The sequence below is a fragment of the Puma concolor genome, chromosome C1 (assembly GCF_028749965.1).
Source record: "Puma concolor isolate L17-30 chromosome C1, mPumCon1.1.hap2, whole genome shotgun sequence".
Lineage (NCBI taxonomy): Eukaryota > Metazoa > Chordata > Mammalia > Carnivora > Felidae > Puma > Puma concolor.
In genome coordinates, this window is record NC_141674.1 from 154,888,270 (window position 1) to 154,905,599 (window position 17,330).

At 36.1% G+C, this 17,330-nt stretch overlaps 1 protein-coding gene across 2 annotated transcripts in view; it reads right to left on the reverse strand.

The window, feature by feature from the left end:
- Nucleotides 1-1,320: 1,320 nt before the first annotated feature.
- Nucleotides 1,321-17,330, reverse strand: part of COBLL1 (cordon-bleu WH2 repeat protein like 1) — a 90,601-nt gene continuing 74,591 nt past the window's right edge. For both annotated transcript variants that reach the window (XM_086718785.1, XM_086718786.1), the window contains 3 exons: nt 10,843-12,410; nt 8,529-8,705; nt 1,321-2,629 (listed from right to left, as the gene is read on the reverse strand). In XM_086718785.1, coding sequence (XP_086574911.1) covers nt 2,543-2,629; nt 8,529-8,705; nt 10,843-12,410 — 1,832 coding nt within the window. In that variant the 3' untranslated portion in view covers nt 1,321-2,542. The remainder of the gene's footprint in view (nt 2,630-8,528; nt 8,706-10,842; nt 12,411-17,330) is intronic.

Here is a 17,330-nt window from a genome sequence, read left to right on the forward strand (position 1 = left end):
GACATGCATAACTCTGGTTTGCACATTTTGACTGTTGTACAGAAGGCTATCATATGAATGTACGATCAATGTTGAGTGCCAGTTGGGACTCCCCTCAGCTGTTATACGCAAGGCTGCCATGACCATTTTTGTTCATGTCTCCTTATGCACATGCATAAGTACTTTTTAAAGGTAACATGGTAATAAGTCTTTATTCGCTATGGTAAATTTGATGGTTGTGCCAGTGTATTTTCCCACCAACAGCGAGAGTTCCACTGCTTTGCTGTCCTTGACAACACTTGCTATTTTGAAACTTACATTGTTGCTAATTTGATGGGTGTGATACAGTACATCCTTATGTTTTTAACTAAAACTTCCTTGAGTAGTGAACAGTATTTTTCCCATATGTTTCTGGCCTTTCAGATTCACTCTTTTAAGAAATCTACCTTTCGTGGGGGCACCTGTGTGGCTCATTCGGTCAAGTGTCCAACTTTGGCTCAGGTCACGATCTCACAGCTCGTGAGTTCAAGCCCCGCGTTGGGCTTTATGCTGACAGCTCAGAGGCTGAAGCCTGCTTTGGATTCTGTGTCTCTGTCTCTCTCTGTCCTTCCCCCGCTCTCACTCTGCCTCTCTCTCTCAAAAATAAACATTAAAAAAATTTAGAAATATTTTTGTTTTTGCAGCATGTGCATATTTCTATTGTAGTATTTCATGAGATTTAGGAATTTTTATAACATATATATTATATATATAATATATATATTAACATTCTCGTGGCTTATGTTTTCACTTTTATAGTACTTAATGTGCACGTGCCTTAAGTTTTAATATATTTAAATTTACATCTTTTACGAATGTCCCTTTGTGTCTTATTTAAATAACTTTTCCCATGCTAAGGTCTGAAAAAATGTTGAATATATTCACTTAAGTTTTAAAATATTAGTTTTAAAAGTCATCTTTAATCCAACTCAAATATACTTGTTTATGATTTGAAGTAGGGATCCAAATTAATTTTTTTCCAAGTGGATAATCAAACAATTTTTTAAAAAGTCACTCCTTTCCCTACTGGTTTATAATAACATAAGTTTCCATATATTAGGGTCTCTTCAAGTCCGATTTAAGGAAATAACAGTAACATTTAACATTTAATGTGTATCTGCCATGTATCAGGAACTAGTCTAAGCATGTTAGATGCTTAGATTGTGCACTTTGGAGTTTGTATGGGCTCACATGTACACTAGAGAGCCCTGATGAATGATAGGTTTTACTATGACTTGTTTACTGGCTGATAAAGATATGGTTGTCAGGTGAAAATCATAAATATGCTGGTTGACACAAACCAAACATATAACTTGCTTTTATTAAACATTGAAAAAAATCAACATATCGTCCAAAGAGGCAGACATCCCAAGAGCTAATTTAGTGAAAACCAACTTAACATCAACGTGTTTTACAAAGCTTTGAGAATAAATGAGCAATTAGATTCTTAAAGTAGGACTAGAACATGAATGAGCTCTAGACCCCAATACAGTTATAAGCCAACAAATTAGGCATGGTTTGGCTTAATAGTTTTAGCTTTAATGTATATATATATATTATTTAGAATATTAGCATCTGAACTACATAATGACTTTATCATTTTATTTTAATTAAAACAAAGATTTCTGGAACCTCCAAGTAGTCTTTGAAGTTCTCCAATATGGACATATACTAACCCCTATTCCTCACTACATATCAAATGTGAAATAACTGTCAATATAGACCAACATTTTCATAAGATTTCTAAGGCTTCTGGCACATAAAATATATCTGTGTGACAACAATGTCATGATTATATACAAAAAAAATATTTAAAATGTTCCTTGTGCAATTTAAGTTCTAAAGATTAAAAAAAACAAATGTTCCATGTTAATAAAATATTAAAATATTATAAGCTTCCCATAAATTTGACATTGATTTTGTAATTACATAAAGAACACACAAGATAAGGCTTGCACACTAAGTGATTCATCATTTAAATGAACTGTCGAACCAAATATACTTATTTGATATTCTTAGATCTCTAGATCATACTTTCAGCCAAAATACACTTTAATATAACTTATAAACAATTCCAATTAAACTGTAACATTGAGGCAGCAAATGTCAGATCTACATTTGCCTACCTTTTTATGTGTCACACAAATACAAGTCTATGAATCTTAATTTATTCTTTTGTCTAAGTCACCATTGTAGAGAATGTGTCAGTAAGTGAAATCCACAAAAGGTGACGAAGTCTCATTTGAGAAAAATGAAAGTCATTAACACCTTGTCTTAAAGTTCTAAAGCAGCATAGTCAGCTTTTAAGGCAAAAAAAAAAAAAAAAAAAAAAAAAAGGCCCAAAATATTATAACTTATAAATTCTGTAATTCTTCTTTTGGCATTAAAAGCCACAGCACAAATTCTTACACTTTAATAGACAATATATTAGTGTACATCTGGATATACATTGGCCAACATTCTCCATCAGCATGACATTGTTCTGTGAAACAGAGGTGGTGAAGTGCATTGTGACAGGGCATATTTAATGGCCATCCTGGGCATCAGGGGACATGGAATGGCTGAGTCTTGACCTTCCATTCACAGATATTGTATTTGATGGAACAGTAACCTAAGAGAAAGAAAGAAGCACAGTTTGCACCCATCAAGTGAAAATGGCACAGCTATCTAATTTTCAGTTTTCAACAATTACCACTTTTGAACTTCTGTATAATTGTAAGCGATTATATTTAGTGTTCCATATTCAATAAATCACAAATGATTAAGAATGTTCACTCTACCATAAAATTAAAAATGAGAGAGTTGTTATTTCCACAACAAACAAGTTAAATAATCCATTAACACATCTTAGCCTTCACAAAATTACCAAATCAACTCAAAGGACAAGAGCACAAACAGACTGCAGGCCAAGCTGTTGAAGAGCATTTTTTGCTAGGTTAATTCTGGCTCCTCAAAGCTGCCTTGGAAAATGTAGAAAAATAAAGCGAATTCCACAAAACAAAGAATTTTTGTATTGATGGTATATATTAACTTGACGTTCCCCTCCCCAGGTACTGCTTGTTTATAAGAAAATACAGCTTTGGTTTTTAAAATGCTGTCATTTGATGGGCTAAAAAAGTCAAATCTAAGAGTGTTATGTCAAAACAATTGCAGAATGAAAAGTAGTTTTCTTCCTCCCAATAAATAAACTCCGAAATTCCAAGATTCTATGGCAAAGTCTCCTATTTACAAATGGTAAGTGAATGAAATACACTAAGAATTTCCTAAATAGCTTGAAATTCTAACATTTAGAAGAATGTTTTAAAAAATCATCTGGATTCTGGATAGTAAATAGGTATAATATTTTGAAATATTATACATAAAATATGACAATACTTTTAAAAAATGGTTAATGTCTAGTTATAATTTGAATAGATTCTTAACCAAACATTATCACAAGAGAATTGGAGTACAAAAGGCCACAGATTCTGCCTTGCGTCAGAGTAAGTTCCTGAAAGGGAAAATAAAATGGGCAAATTCAGTTCGGATTTGATTTCCTAGTGCTTCATTCATGGCCTTTTACTAAAACAAAGATTGGTAATCGAAACGAATCAACTTTCTTCACAATGAATCCAGGATGGAGTAGAGTGGTTGACACTAAAACAGCTAAAAGAAAAGTTGCCACCAGGGGAAGGAAAACTCCTGCACCTTGTTTAGTATTCACGTGGGGTTCCTTTCCAAATATAGCCAACAAACAGGTAATGACCTTTCATTATGTAACTTTGGCACGAAAAGTTTCAGTGTGTAGGGATGATTTTTGCAATTGTTGCCAAATTTGCAGTGGTCATAATTCTTTGTAAGAAAAAGAGACAAATTTTAAGCATTTAAAAAACATACCAATGACCCTAATGCAAATAAAAGATGTTTACTGTAGCACCATTTATAGAGTGGAGAAACTAGAATCTAGTGAAATGTACACCAACAAGGAGCAAATAAACTATGGTTCATTCATATAGTCAAATACTCCATAGTCTGTAAAAGAATAGTGTGTATGTGTAATAAGATGGAAAACATCAAAGAGATATTTATGAATGGTTTACAGAGGAGTTTATTTTTGTACAGAAAAATTAAATATGTTTATATACTAAAAAGTGGTCTGGAAGGTTTCACTTTAATCTATCACGAGCAATTACTTTAAGGGGAAACGGTATTTCATTTGATATTTAAAAATTTGTATACTAAACTTTCAAGCATGAAAAGACATTATAGACTAGTCTATAAATTCTGTGTGGTCAGAAACCTTGACTATTTTAATGCCACATTATACGCATGTTTATTTTAGTGCCTGGCACGGTATAGATCAATGAATATTTCTTGAATGGAATACAATAACTTTTTATAAACATTTATAAAGTAAAAGAGTGTTGCTTGAATTTTTTGAATAATGAACATATGACACCTACGATAAAGATATTTTTTAAAATTAAAAAAATTTAAACGTTAAAGAATTTACTAATATAAGCATTAAAGAATTTACTAATATGAGCATCTACTATTTGACTGTCTCAACTTTAAGTTTAAAGAATATCAGGAATATTCTTGTAGTTTTCTTATTCTTGTAAGGAACATTTGCTATAAAACTGTCATTTATTAATATATATGGAAAGAACTGCCAACCTGAAGCCCTCGGATTGTACAAATTCCAAACAAGGAAGTATGAGTAAAAAGCAGACCAATTAAACAAATAAAAATGCCAGTAAGTTCTGGGCGACTTATCCCATAAGTTCTGGGTGACTTATCTGGTTTCTTTCTTCCTTCCAGGTTTTTATGGAGCCAAAGATAAATTTTACATTCTGAGGAAATGGTTAATATCAACTACTAAATACCATTTGTCACTTTATTTTCATAAACGTATATTCTACTTGTAATAGTGTAATAACCTTTAGTAGCTGAAGCATCAACAGGAACGAAAAGTAGCCAGAAAGTTCTTGTATCAACACAAGTAAAGGATCATAGTTTACTTAATCTCATATTCTCTGAAAACAATCTGCTGATTCACATATAAATCTTTATGCCAAATACATTTTATAAAACAGTAAACTAGATTTATTAAAACTAGGAAGACAAGACAATTCTGTGACTACATGGGGGTCAAAGAGGGGTAAGGTGTGGAAAAAAATCTTAATATGAAAAAAAAACATGGCATGTTCATGACTACATTTACACTAGAGCAATCAACTAGATAATTGTTCTAATGTGAACCAATTATTATAATGAAGGTTAATTATTCGGGTATGAACCAGAGCCATAAGGCAGGTTGGTACCTGGAGTTAAACTGAACATTTGGGTGCCAAAATATAGGCAAACCTGGAGCCAATTTTCTGATGAACAATCTAAGCCCACTGTCAAAATCACTGAAGATTTTATTTGGCACTATAACTGTTGTTCTATAAAAGAAATGTTAGAATTTAAAACAAACCAGGAGAAATGTTCAGTACAGGATAGAAATATGGGACTTAAGCAAAGATCACAAGGAATCAGAGCCTTTTGGTGTCCATTTTTACTTCCTTTTGCAATATATTTTTTGAAATACAATACATGTACAGGAGAGTGCACTGAACTTAAATAAACAACGTGATGGAAACAAACACAAATGTATATATAATCCACCACTCAGGCCAAGAGAATAGCTCCAGCTCCCTACTGATCTTGTCTTTATTTAAAATGTTGACATTTTCTTTATCACAGGTTTTTGCTTTCATTTAGACGTTTAAAAAATCTTGCATTAAGATAACATTTATCTCGATTACTTAGTTTTTTAGTTTCCTCTTAAATTGTGTTGCCTGTCCTTCTCCTACAAACCCCAGCAAAGCCTTTTCTCTCCCTGTGGAAGTAACCCTATCATGATTTTTATAATTACTTCCTTGCTTTTAAAAATAATTGCCACCTACGCATGCATCGTTAAATAATATAATTTAGTTTTGCATGCCGTCAAACTTTACACATAGACATTTTTATAGGTCTTTACCCTGTTGTGTTTAGGTGTACTTTGCCCAACTTACTGCTGTTTGATAATCCATTCTTTGAATATATTGTTTATTCTGTTTTTGGATATTAATGTTATATTTACTTAGAGCTATTACAAACAATATTTCATGAATATTCTTATAAATGTGTCCTGGTACACAACACACACCTTTTTAGGGTATAATTAGAAGTGAAAATACTGATCATAGTGTGTCAGTTCCGTGACCTTTACTAGACCCTGTGTTCATTTTTAGTGCAAAAAAAAAAAAAAAATTGATTATGTAAGGAATTTTCATTAAACAAAATTCAGGAACTGGCACTACAAAGACTCAGGGCTATTGATAATCTCCTACTGAGAGAGATAAAATTTAGACTTGATGGAACCTCAAGTAATGACTTATAAACAGGATACAATTATAGGATCATCATTTAGAGCCTGCTTTCTATGCTGATTCACATCCAGCTCATTCTGGAAGCAAGGAGAGTTTTATAAGTGAAGAGACTGCCAATTTAGAGCCCGTATCACCAAGCACACAGCTGCTTGCCTGTACAGTTCTGTTGGCCTAAAAGACATTCCCAACTTAATGCACTCTTTTCTGCAATTAGTCCATTGGAACTGATTACTATTATCCACGGACTTAGGAAAAGGCACTGCAGTTACGTTCTGTCTAGCTACTTGGTTCTCCTGTGGACCTGATGTGCCACTGCTTCTCAGTCCCAGGCTGTGAACACCCAGAAGGCAGAGGCTTCGTTTCATTCATTTTTGTATCCCCGGCATCTAGGACAATGTTTAGTACTTTTGTGCTTAAAAAATGCTTATCAAGTTTATTGAACTGAGAAAGCTTTACATTTTTTTAACGCTTATTTCTTTTTGAGAGAGCGAGAGAGCGAGGGACCACACGCGTGCACAGGGGAGGGACAGAGAGAAAGGGAGACACAGAATTGGAAGCAGGCTCCAGAGCTCTCAACACAGGGTCCTACGTGGGGCTCAAACTAACAAACCGCGAGATCATGACCTGAGCTGAAGTCGGATGCCTTACCAACTGAGTCACCCAGGCACCCAGAATTGAGAAAGCTTTAGATCAGAAGTGACTGACTTGAAACTGAACCTTAATTTACAAGATTAGAAAGAGAACTATTTTCTTAAGTGAAGATGTACAGTTTATTTGCGTGGGCATATTTCCTCACAAAAATATAAATGTCGTGACCTGTGAAATACCAGTTTCAGTACTCAAAACCACCAACTTTTTTTTTTTTTTTTTTTTCCTGCCTGGCACCTGAATTCAGATTCTGCAAATACTTGACAAAATTCAAACCTAATCTCCTGAATTATTCCTTCGTGTTTCCTCCACTCCTGACAGCAGGCAATATTTTGCCCTGTCTCCTTGTTTGCCCAGATGGGAGCGCCAAGCCCTCCATGAAAACAGCCGTCACTCATGGCTCCACTGAAACACACTGAGGAAAATGGTGAGCGCAGACAGGGCTGGCCTTGGAGATGTGCCCGAGATGCCCTCCCCTTTTCCTTCTCTCCTTGCAGCATTCCTGTCCCTTCGCAGATTTTATTTCTGTTGAGCTCAGTGCTTTGCTCAACAAGTCTCTTACTCTTCTCTAAATAGCCTCTAAAATGATTAGAGAAGGAATTCACAAAACGAAATGCCTAGGGAGTCAGGAGAATAATGAGTACTTTTCTTGTCTTGAGTGTTGAGGAACTTGCAACCAAGACAACTAAGGGGAGAACAAGAAAGACATTTAGGGAGACTACAGCCTCTGGGAAGTCCAAGTTTTGATGCCAGGCTCCAGGCTTCACCACGTAGGACTTCTTTGAGTGGATGAAAGCAACAGAGGGAGGAAACTCACCTCTAAATAATTCCCTGTGACATTTTTTTGGCATTTGCTCCCCAAAAGAAGCATACCTCCCTTCCTGAAGTTCTCCTACATCTCCGTAAGGAGGAGCTGGCCACTTTGGCAGGGCCTTATTAGACTAGACTTTCTGCCTTCGGTGTCATCTAAATTCCCTAGATTTTCCCTACATTTTTTAACCTATAAAGCCACCTGCCCCCCCGCCCCCTCATTCTCCCACATATGGTAGTTGACTTTGATCATCGTGGGAGCCAGGACTGAAAACTTGCACGTTCCTATTGCTAGTGAGGCTTTTCTGGAATACGGAGGGATTTTCTTTCTGAAAGAATTTTTCTTGCTATGCTAATACAATTTATTAAAATAAGAGTCCAGGGTACTTTCTATATATAGTTATATAATAATGAGCAAACCCCATGTTCTGCACCTGGCCCATGTTGTGGAAAATAGACCGGACATATTTTTAAGTATGTGTAAGACTCTGGACTCTTTCAGCTTATACTTTAAAAATGACCCTTGACATCAAAGAGCAACTTCTGGCATCCTCCCTATTCAGATGCAAGAGCCAGAAAACAATTTCCCCTAAGTATTAGTTTGACAATGTTGAAAATAAACCCACTGTCACCCATCTGATAAAGAAAACTTACCCTTTTCAATTTGGCAGCAGCCTCTCCAGAACGGATTGCAGTGAGCAAACTCTGTCGGATCTGTTCTGGGTCAGAGCTTTGGAATGTTAAAGAACTTTGTCTCTTAAGAATGAATGATGGGCAGTCAGTTGGAGATGGTATTTGGGAATTCTGTTCGTTATGTGTAGAGTTATTTCCCTATAAAAATAAGTGCAAAATATTTATATGAATACCAACTGAACAGTGGGCCATGAAAAAAAATTCATCATCAGTGTATTTTTAAAGAATCACTATTTGCCACACTGGTGTTTTAGACATAGTTCTGTTTCCTTCCCCAGTGAGTTACCTCTGCTGCCCGAGCTCAGTTGGAAGATGAGGGTATTACCTTCCCTTCTCTTCAACTTATGAGGCTAAGGAAGAAAAGTGGTACCTCTCTTTGTTTTACGAATACACTAGTAATTTTACTGTCCCTAGGTCAAATAATGCCGATTTTTGCCAATGGAGTTGGCCAGAAGAGCCAAATAATAAGAAAAAAAAATTCCATAGGCTAAAAAAATAACACATTTTTAAAGTTACAAAATATTAGGTTTTTAAATTATCATTTTTGACAGAACAGAATGGACAAATTGACAATTTTATATTGGTTGAATCTAACATAGCTTCTAATAAAAGAATATTAAGGACCATGCTACATGTAATAGCTTATTTTGTGTTAATGGAAGTCACAGGGGCTAAGTGATGACCGTGTTTTCTTTATTTTGCCCATGGACTAAAAAACATTAGGAATTTCCAAATTTAAGAATCAAAATTTAATTAAACTTCTTAGGCAAGAATATTTAATAACCAATTTAACTGGGAACTATTATCAAATAATCTTAAAAATGTCTTTTTTAAACTGCCAAATATCTTTACAAAAGATGAGCTAAACAGAGCTTAGGCAATGACTCAAAAACTGTATTATCTAAATCAAGCTCTGTTGTTTAGGAATGGTATTCCATTCCAGGAAGAAACGCAGGCTTTGTTCCCAAGTAGAGAATTAATCTCTACATCATACATCTCTTCCTGACATTATATCAAAGATAAGAAACATAAATGTAAAATACATGAAGAAATAGTCTTCAAGATGAATACTGCTTTGAAATTATGGAAAAATCTTTACTTGGCAATATGGTTAATGTTCTGTTACTCTACGAATGTTTGAAAAAGTAATATAAAATACTTCTGGAACTGTCACACAAATCTGAAAGTATTCTTTAAACAGTATCAGGGTAAAAGTACACAAAATATTTTTTAAAAATTGCATGGGGATTATCATAATTCATACTATAAATTTCATCCTTTCCTTTGACTATATTATTTGAATCTAGCAAATTATAACACTTAGTTGACCAAACACTAAGTAAATAAATGCCCTTTTATGTAAATTATTAAGGTTAGATAATGGTTAAATGATATTTTAGTCAACATACATATAACTGGAAAAGTTAACACTGAATTAACAAAAATGTGAAATTAAGAAAATTACATTTTGAGATTGAAAATTCTGGTTTCAATTTAAATTATTTATATGTGTCAATGTTTGGTAACTAAGGTTGAATATATGTGATAGAAAATGTATAGTTGAGAAGTATCTGGTTATATTAACTAGTCTTTACTGCTTATGTTTCTATATAATTAAAACTATTTTGCTATTATGTAGAAGTAGAGTAGAAAATAAACCAGAACATCCAGAAAAGTAATAAACAACTTGAGATAAGCAAAACACAGGAAAATAGAATCAGAACTATAAACTAGTACAATATACAAATGTATGGCAAAGAAAATTTAAATTAAAATAGGGGCACCTGGGTGGCTCAGTTGGTTAAGCATCTGACTTCGGCTAAGATCGCTCAGATCATCATGATCTCATGGTTTGTGAGTTGAAGCCCCGCGTTGGGCTCTGTGCTGACAGCTAAGAGCCTGGAACCTGCATCGGTTTCTGTGTCTCCTCTCTCTGCCCCTCCCCCACTTGTGTTCTCTGTCTCTCTCTCTCTCTCACAAATAAACATTAAAACAAATTTTAATAAAAAATTTAAAAAATAAATTAAAATATTTCCTAATGATACAATCATTTAATGACCGTATAGTAATACCCAATCAAGTTATACGAATTATAATAATTCTGAGAGTAAATAATCAGATGTTATGTATTTTTACTCTTTATTCCCTATGGTAGCTTGCCATTGGATTAATATGAATTCAGAGTTAAGTAACACACAAATATACAACATGCTTGTTAACCCCCATTTAAACCACGTTGTATAAGAACCTCTGATTTTTAAAAAGGTCACATTACCTTATCACTCACAAGTAGTTGTGGGATGCCCACAAATTTATTTACAGAAGGAGCCTTCCCTTCTTCTGTGTCAGGTGGAGGTCGGGCAGCTGCACCCTCACTGCATGACACTGTGCGCACTTTGCTGAGAGATTGTGACCGTTTCACTACAGCGAGGGCAAAGGGTGAGGGAGCAGAGCTCGAGTAAGGTCTCGGTGCACCAAAAGTTTTCAAAGTCTTCAGATTTAGTGCAGCTAATTGATTCGCAGGAAGAGGAACAGGTCTCGGGGCTATGGGAGGTGGAGGGGTTTCAGTAGGCTTCTGGTTGCTGATGTTATCATCAGCATTTTTAATCTGGGGCTGTGGAGGAGATGGAGTTGTTTTACTTAAAGGAGAAAGAGTTTGTTCTGGAGGAGGTATCACTTCCCTTTCCCCCTCTTTCTTTATTAGTTCTTTCGGAGTAGGGTTAGGGGCCACATGGACACCTTTGGCAGCTGCAGATGTCACATAGTGACCTGAAACTCTTTTTTGCATCTGTAGGAAAAAAGAACTTGGTTTGGTCTGGGGATTTGAAACCCGAGATTTAAGTTTTGACTCCAAAATATTGTTTATATCTTCCAAATTTGGCACGAAAGGAGCTGTGCCAGTGTCCCTTGTCATTCTGGGAGTAGGTTTCAGAGGACTCCCCATGGCAATGCAGGGTGAGTTCTCCACGCCATGGACCTGATGCTCTGTTCTTGGGCTCGGCTGTAGTTTAAGGTCTGCCTGTGGCCCCTTTGGGTTGTCGGAAATAACAAGATCTTCTGTTTGGATTGCAGTTTCTTTCACATTTTCACCAGTGTGCTTTTTTCCTAAAGTATGGATCTCGTGATCATCTTTATACCCAGTGGTTTCTGATTCCGAATTTTTCAGTATCTCCAGGGTCTTGGGAGGCACTATTTTATAAGTAGTCATTCCAATTTTGGGTATGTACTCTCTTGTGATTTCATTTGAAGGTTTTGGCTTGGGATCATAGTCTTGTCTATAAAGTGGATAATTCTTTGAAATAGTTGAGTTTTTATCAATCCCATCTACAGAAGGCAAAAGGCCATCATTACCACGTGCACAAACTGGATCTTTTATGGTGAGTTGATTCTCTGAATGTACGTTTAGGGGGCCCGGACTCCTGAATTTCCTTGAGGCATCTACAGCAGAATCTTGGGGACTTAGAGATGAGGGTTGAGTTGATTTATCGTTACTTGGGGTTTGCACACTTTCATTAACTTTGAAATTAGACAAATGATGACCTTGGTGATTCCCCTCAAAACCGTCAGAGGAAGGGTTTGTCTGAATCGCTGCATCTTGCATTTTTGTCTTTTCCTCACAGGGTTGATTCAGTTTTTGGCCTGCTACTAATGATGGAGCTAGATGATTTTCCTTGTAACTTTCAGCAGTATCAGTTTTATGTGCCTGATAGTTTGATAGTCTGTCAGCTCCCATGTCCACACTGTTATCTTTGGCAACACCTCCCACATTGATTTCTGTTATCCTCACTCCATTTTTCATATTTTCTGTGTCCGTTGGAATGACAATTATTTCATTTTGATCTACTAAGGGAAAAAAATATTGTCAAGTGAAATGTATGAAAAAACTAGAAAAAAAACTCAAGTTTTCAATGTCTGCCTCCCCCAAACTGAAGTAGGTTGGTTTGGATTCTACAGGTAATTTTCAGCTAATTATACAAAATCAAGTAATAGCATTAGGAAGGAAAATCATGGGCTTTGGTATCATAGAAATCAGAGGCTAGAACCCGGCTTGACTGACTACAGTCTGTGTGGCCTCAGCATGTGACCTAACCCCTTTGAGCCTCAGTTTGCTCAGATGTAAAAAGGTAAAAACTTGTATTATATTTTATATGGCATTTATATAACATGCCAAATAGGAGACGATATTGCCCAGAACAAGCAGTCCATGGAAGATAGCTACGTTTCTCCTGATAGGTAGACTTCATATTTCAGTTAATGTTAAGAATGACAATAGAAATTGACAAATTCCAAGATGTTTTTCCTTTTTTTTTTCCTATTTTGATTCTGTCTTTTCTATAACCCCTAGTGTATTTCTATTTCACGCCTTACATCAAAAGGGAAACAAGCCCAGTGAATGTTATCAGTTTTAATTAAGGCAAACAATAGTAACATTACCTTTAAGAGTTGAAGTAAAAACAAATTCTCAGTTGACTGTCTTGGTAATTAGGCATCCTTGATAAAGATTTTGTTTTCAGTCATAATATGGGTGATTTCAACTACAGAAAAACAATCACGTGCGCTCTGATTTTTCTCTGAGAAAAATTCTCATGTCAGAGTCCCAGTAGAGAAAGCAGCCTCTCTCTCCCCTGCACTACTTTTCCTCTTAATTCTAATTCAGATCTCCTGAAAGCAAAAATCACTTGCCAGTGTCTAGGTTAACAAGCAACAGTTGCCAGCCAGCAACACGATGGCAAAGAATTGGAACGAGGCATCTGGAAGGAAACACAGGTTTATGGGTGTGTGCTATGTGTTCTGGTCCTCAGGGAAGTGATTTATATACTGGGCTCCTGTAGTCAAATGCCCAGAAGAATCATTGCTTCTGAATGACCGACTAACCCTCATCTTCAAAATCCTTAGTGGCTTCCCCTTCCAGATAGGGCAGCAGTTCATACAGCACAAGTGAAATGTGAGCCTTGGGAGTCAAATCGTGAAAGGATGTCAAGTATTTCTCTAGAGTTGTATCATCACTCACTTTTACTTATAAGATAATGAACAATTTCACTGCCTAAAATGTCATAAGCTATTCTGAATAGTTCTGTTAAAAAAGAAAAATATTGGGGCGCCTGGGTGGCGCAGTCGGTTAAGCGTCCGACTTCAGCCAGGTCACGATCTCACAGTCCGTGAGTTCGAGCCCCGCGTCAGGCTCTGGGCTGATGGCTCGGAGCCTGGAGCCTGTTTCCGATTCTGTGTCTCCCTCTCTCTCTGCCCCTCCCCCGTTCATGCTCTGTCTCTGTCTGTCCCATAAATAAATAAAAACGTTGAAAAAAAAATTAAAAAAAAAAAAAAGAAAAATATGCATGCAAAAAAAATATCATGTTGCCAGGTAAATTTGTATACTTTCTAAGTTTATTTATGTATGAGGGGTGGGAAGGGCAGAGGGGCAGAGGGGCAGAGGGGCAGAGGGGCAGAGGGAGAGGGAGAGAGAGAGAATTCCAAGCAGCCTCCAAACTGTCAACACAGAGCCTGATATGGGGCTTGAACTTACAAACTGTGAGATCATGACCTGAGATGAAACCAAGAGCTGGACGCTTAATCGACTGAGCCATGCAGCCACTCCTGTATACACACAACTTTTATTTACTTTTAAAAAAATTTTTATATGAAATTTATTGTCGAATTGGTTTCCATACAACACCCAGTACTCATCCCAGTGGGTGCCCTCCTCAATGCCCATCACCCACTTTCCCCTCCCTCCCACCCCCCATCAACCCTATGCATCAGCACTCCTGTATCCCTTGGGTAAATTCCTAGCAGTGCTATTGCTGGGTCATAGGGTAGGTCTATTTTTAATTTTTTGAGGAACCTCCACACTGTTTTCCAGAGTGGCCGCACCAGTTTGCATTCCCACCAACAGAACAACTTTTAAAAATATATTGGGGGACTGGGTGGCTCAGTCAGGTAAGCATCTGACTCTTTATTTCAAGTCAGGTCATGATCTTGTGGTTTGCAGGTTTGAGTCCTATGTCAGGCTCTGAGCTAATAGCGCAGAGCTTGCTTGGGATTCTCTCTCTCCCTCTCTCTTGCCTGCCCTCCCACTGTCTCTCTCAAAATAAATAAATAAACTTAAAAAAATACCTTCATATTTTTACACCCTACCTAACTGCATGATTTTTTGGTCATGGTAGTAATATTTTCTATTATGTTGCAAGGTTCTTATATTAAATAGCTAATTTTTAAATGGAATTCATTTTTATTCTTCCTAAAAAATGCAACTGATTATCAGAATATTTATTGTGTATACAAGTGACTTCTCAAAAACTAATAATTATTAGCTTTTGTGAGTAAAAACACATTTGATTAAAAATCATTGAAAAGGCACATTTCTACCTAGGTTCTTATTTAATTACTTCACAAGTATTTTTAACGTCTACATGAAAAGTACTATTGTCAACACTGCTATGAGCACAAAAGAATGTAAGAAATGTTCCCTGGCACCAGGAAATGAATGTAAATGTATTTCTTTCTCTCTTATTGTAGCTCATTATCCAGTGAGTATAGGTATAGTCCAGTTACACAATAGAAATATTTTCCAAAACAAAGTAAATCAACATAAAAATATATTGTAAATTCAGTTCCCTATAACAAACCCTAACTAATTGGTTTTAGAACTCCAAATGTCTATTTTTCACATTTTTGGTGGGTCGCACCTACTTTACTGCTTTTTAATTCTGAATTTCTCATGAGAATCTCACAATTATTACCAATGACAGGGCTTGAAACCTAGAATCACTGCTGAACTCAGTAGCTAATCCATCCTCATACTAATAATGACACTAACCAAATGTCAATGACTGGTTAGGCCATTTTACAATGATAGCCAGAAGTTAAAGGTAGATTTTGTAACATCCTGTCCTCTCCCTACTCAAAACCGATACCAACATCTACAACACAAGTCATTTGACAAAAGGATGACTGAAACAAATATACAGGGTAGGTGAAAAAGAGGGAAGAAAATATTAAAACTTATCTATTATCCTTTAAGGATAATAGAAATTATTTTAAAAGTCCCCTATATAATTCAATTAAAAAAAAGTATGGGGGGGGGAACCCACCCAGAGTTGACCAAGGTTATTGCAAATCAAATGCAAACAGTAAAATATTATTACAGAAATATACCTGTGACCCTAGCACTAACTTGATGCCAAAATCTTAGCAAAAATGATTTGATGATCATTTTTAAAACAAGGAAGCAGCATGATTTCTCAGTAAAAACTCTACTGACCATCATAGTGTATGCTGTGAGAAACTAAATCAAGAGGAAAAGGAAGGGGAAATTATATACTTTTAGAACTTCTCAGTATTCTATCTCAGGATGGTACTGACCACGGGGAAAAAGACTTATTCAAATTAACCAACACATGATGCGCCTGGGTGGCTCAGTTAGTTAAGCCTCTGACTTCAGCTCAGGTCATGATCTCGCAGTCCATGATTCTGAGCCCCGAGTCAGGCTCTGTGCTGACAGCTCAGAGCCTGCTTCGGATTCTGTGTTTCCCCGTCTTCTCCCTGCCCCTTCCCCACTCGTGCTCTGTCTCTGTCTCTCAAAAACGAATGTTAAAAAAAAAAAAAATTAACCAACACATACCACATAGGTAAAACAATATATATCTACCCATCTGTTTGTGATGCTGGGATAATCCACATTTTATCCAAATATGAATATATATACCCTATGTTTTCTAAAAATCTGCATCTAGTTTTGTATATTAATATAACAGACCGGACTATGAGAATTCATCAGCCAACTCCTTCATATTTTCTTAAAATACCATTGTGCACTCCTCACATCTTATATTTGTGTAGTATCATTTTTCCGAAACTCAATGTTAAGTATAGATCTTCCTTAACTTATGGTGGAGTTACATCCCAATAAACCCATCATAACTTGAAAATATCATTAAGTCAAATGCATTTAATACGTCTAAGCTACTGAATATCATAGCTTAACCTACACTACTTTAAATGTGCTCATAAAGCATTAGCCTACGGTTGGGCAAAATCATCTCTCACAGAGCCTTTTTTATAATAAAGTGTTGAATATGTCATGTAATTTATTAAATACTGTGCTGAAAGTGAATGGCAGAATGTTGCAGGTGGAGGGGTTGTTTACCCTCATGGGGCTGACTGGGAGCTGCAGTGGCTGAGGCCCACCCTCATGAGAGAGTGTCATGGAGCGTATTGCTAGCCTAGGAAAATACCGAACTTCAGAATTCAAAGTACAGTTTCCGTTGGATGCGTACCACTTTTGCACCATCGTAAAGTCAAAAAATCTTAAGTCAATGACTGTATGTATTTTAACAATATCTCAGTATTCCACTAGGTGCCATGAGGAATTTAAAGTATTGGATAGAATTTCTCTGATTCAAAAGACTCCAATCTGGTTGAGGAGTCAAGACCAGAGAAACACATGGCTTGTAATCAAGTAACAAAGTAAGTGAAGTGGCAGGATTTGGACAGTTGAATGGGTGAAGTTAGGTTGGAAAATCATATTTTTGCAAAGAATGAGCATAGCCCTAAAGATAAAACTAAGTGAAATATAATGAAGAGATGAAACTATCTTGATTGAGGGGGTACAGAATACTGGTAAGTATTATACAGAATTAGATGGTTTCAACTTTAAAAATCAGGCAGACAAGTTTCACCCAAGTAAAAGCAACTTGAGTATGAAGTAAAACAAGTTCAACTTAGGAGCTGGTATAAAGAAATAAGAGAAATAGATCACATGTA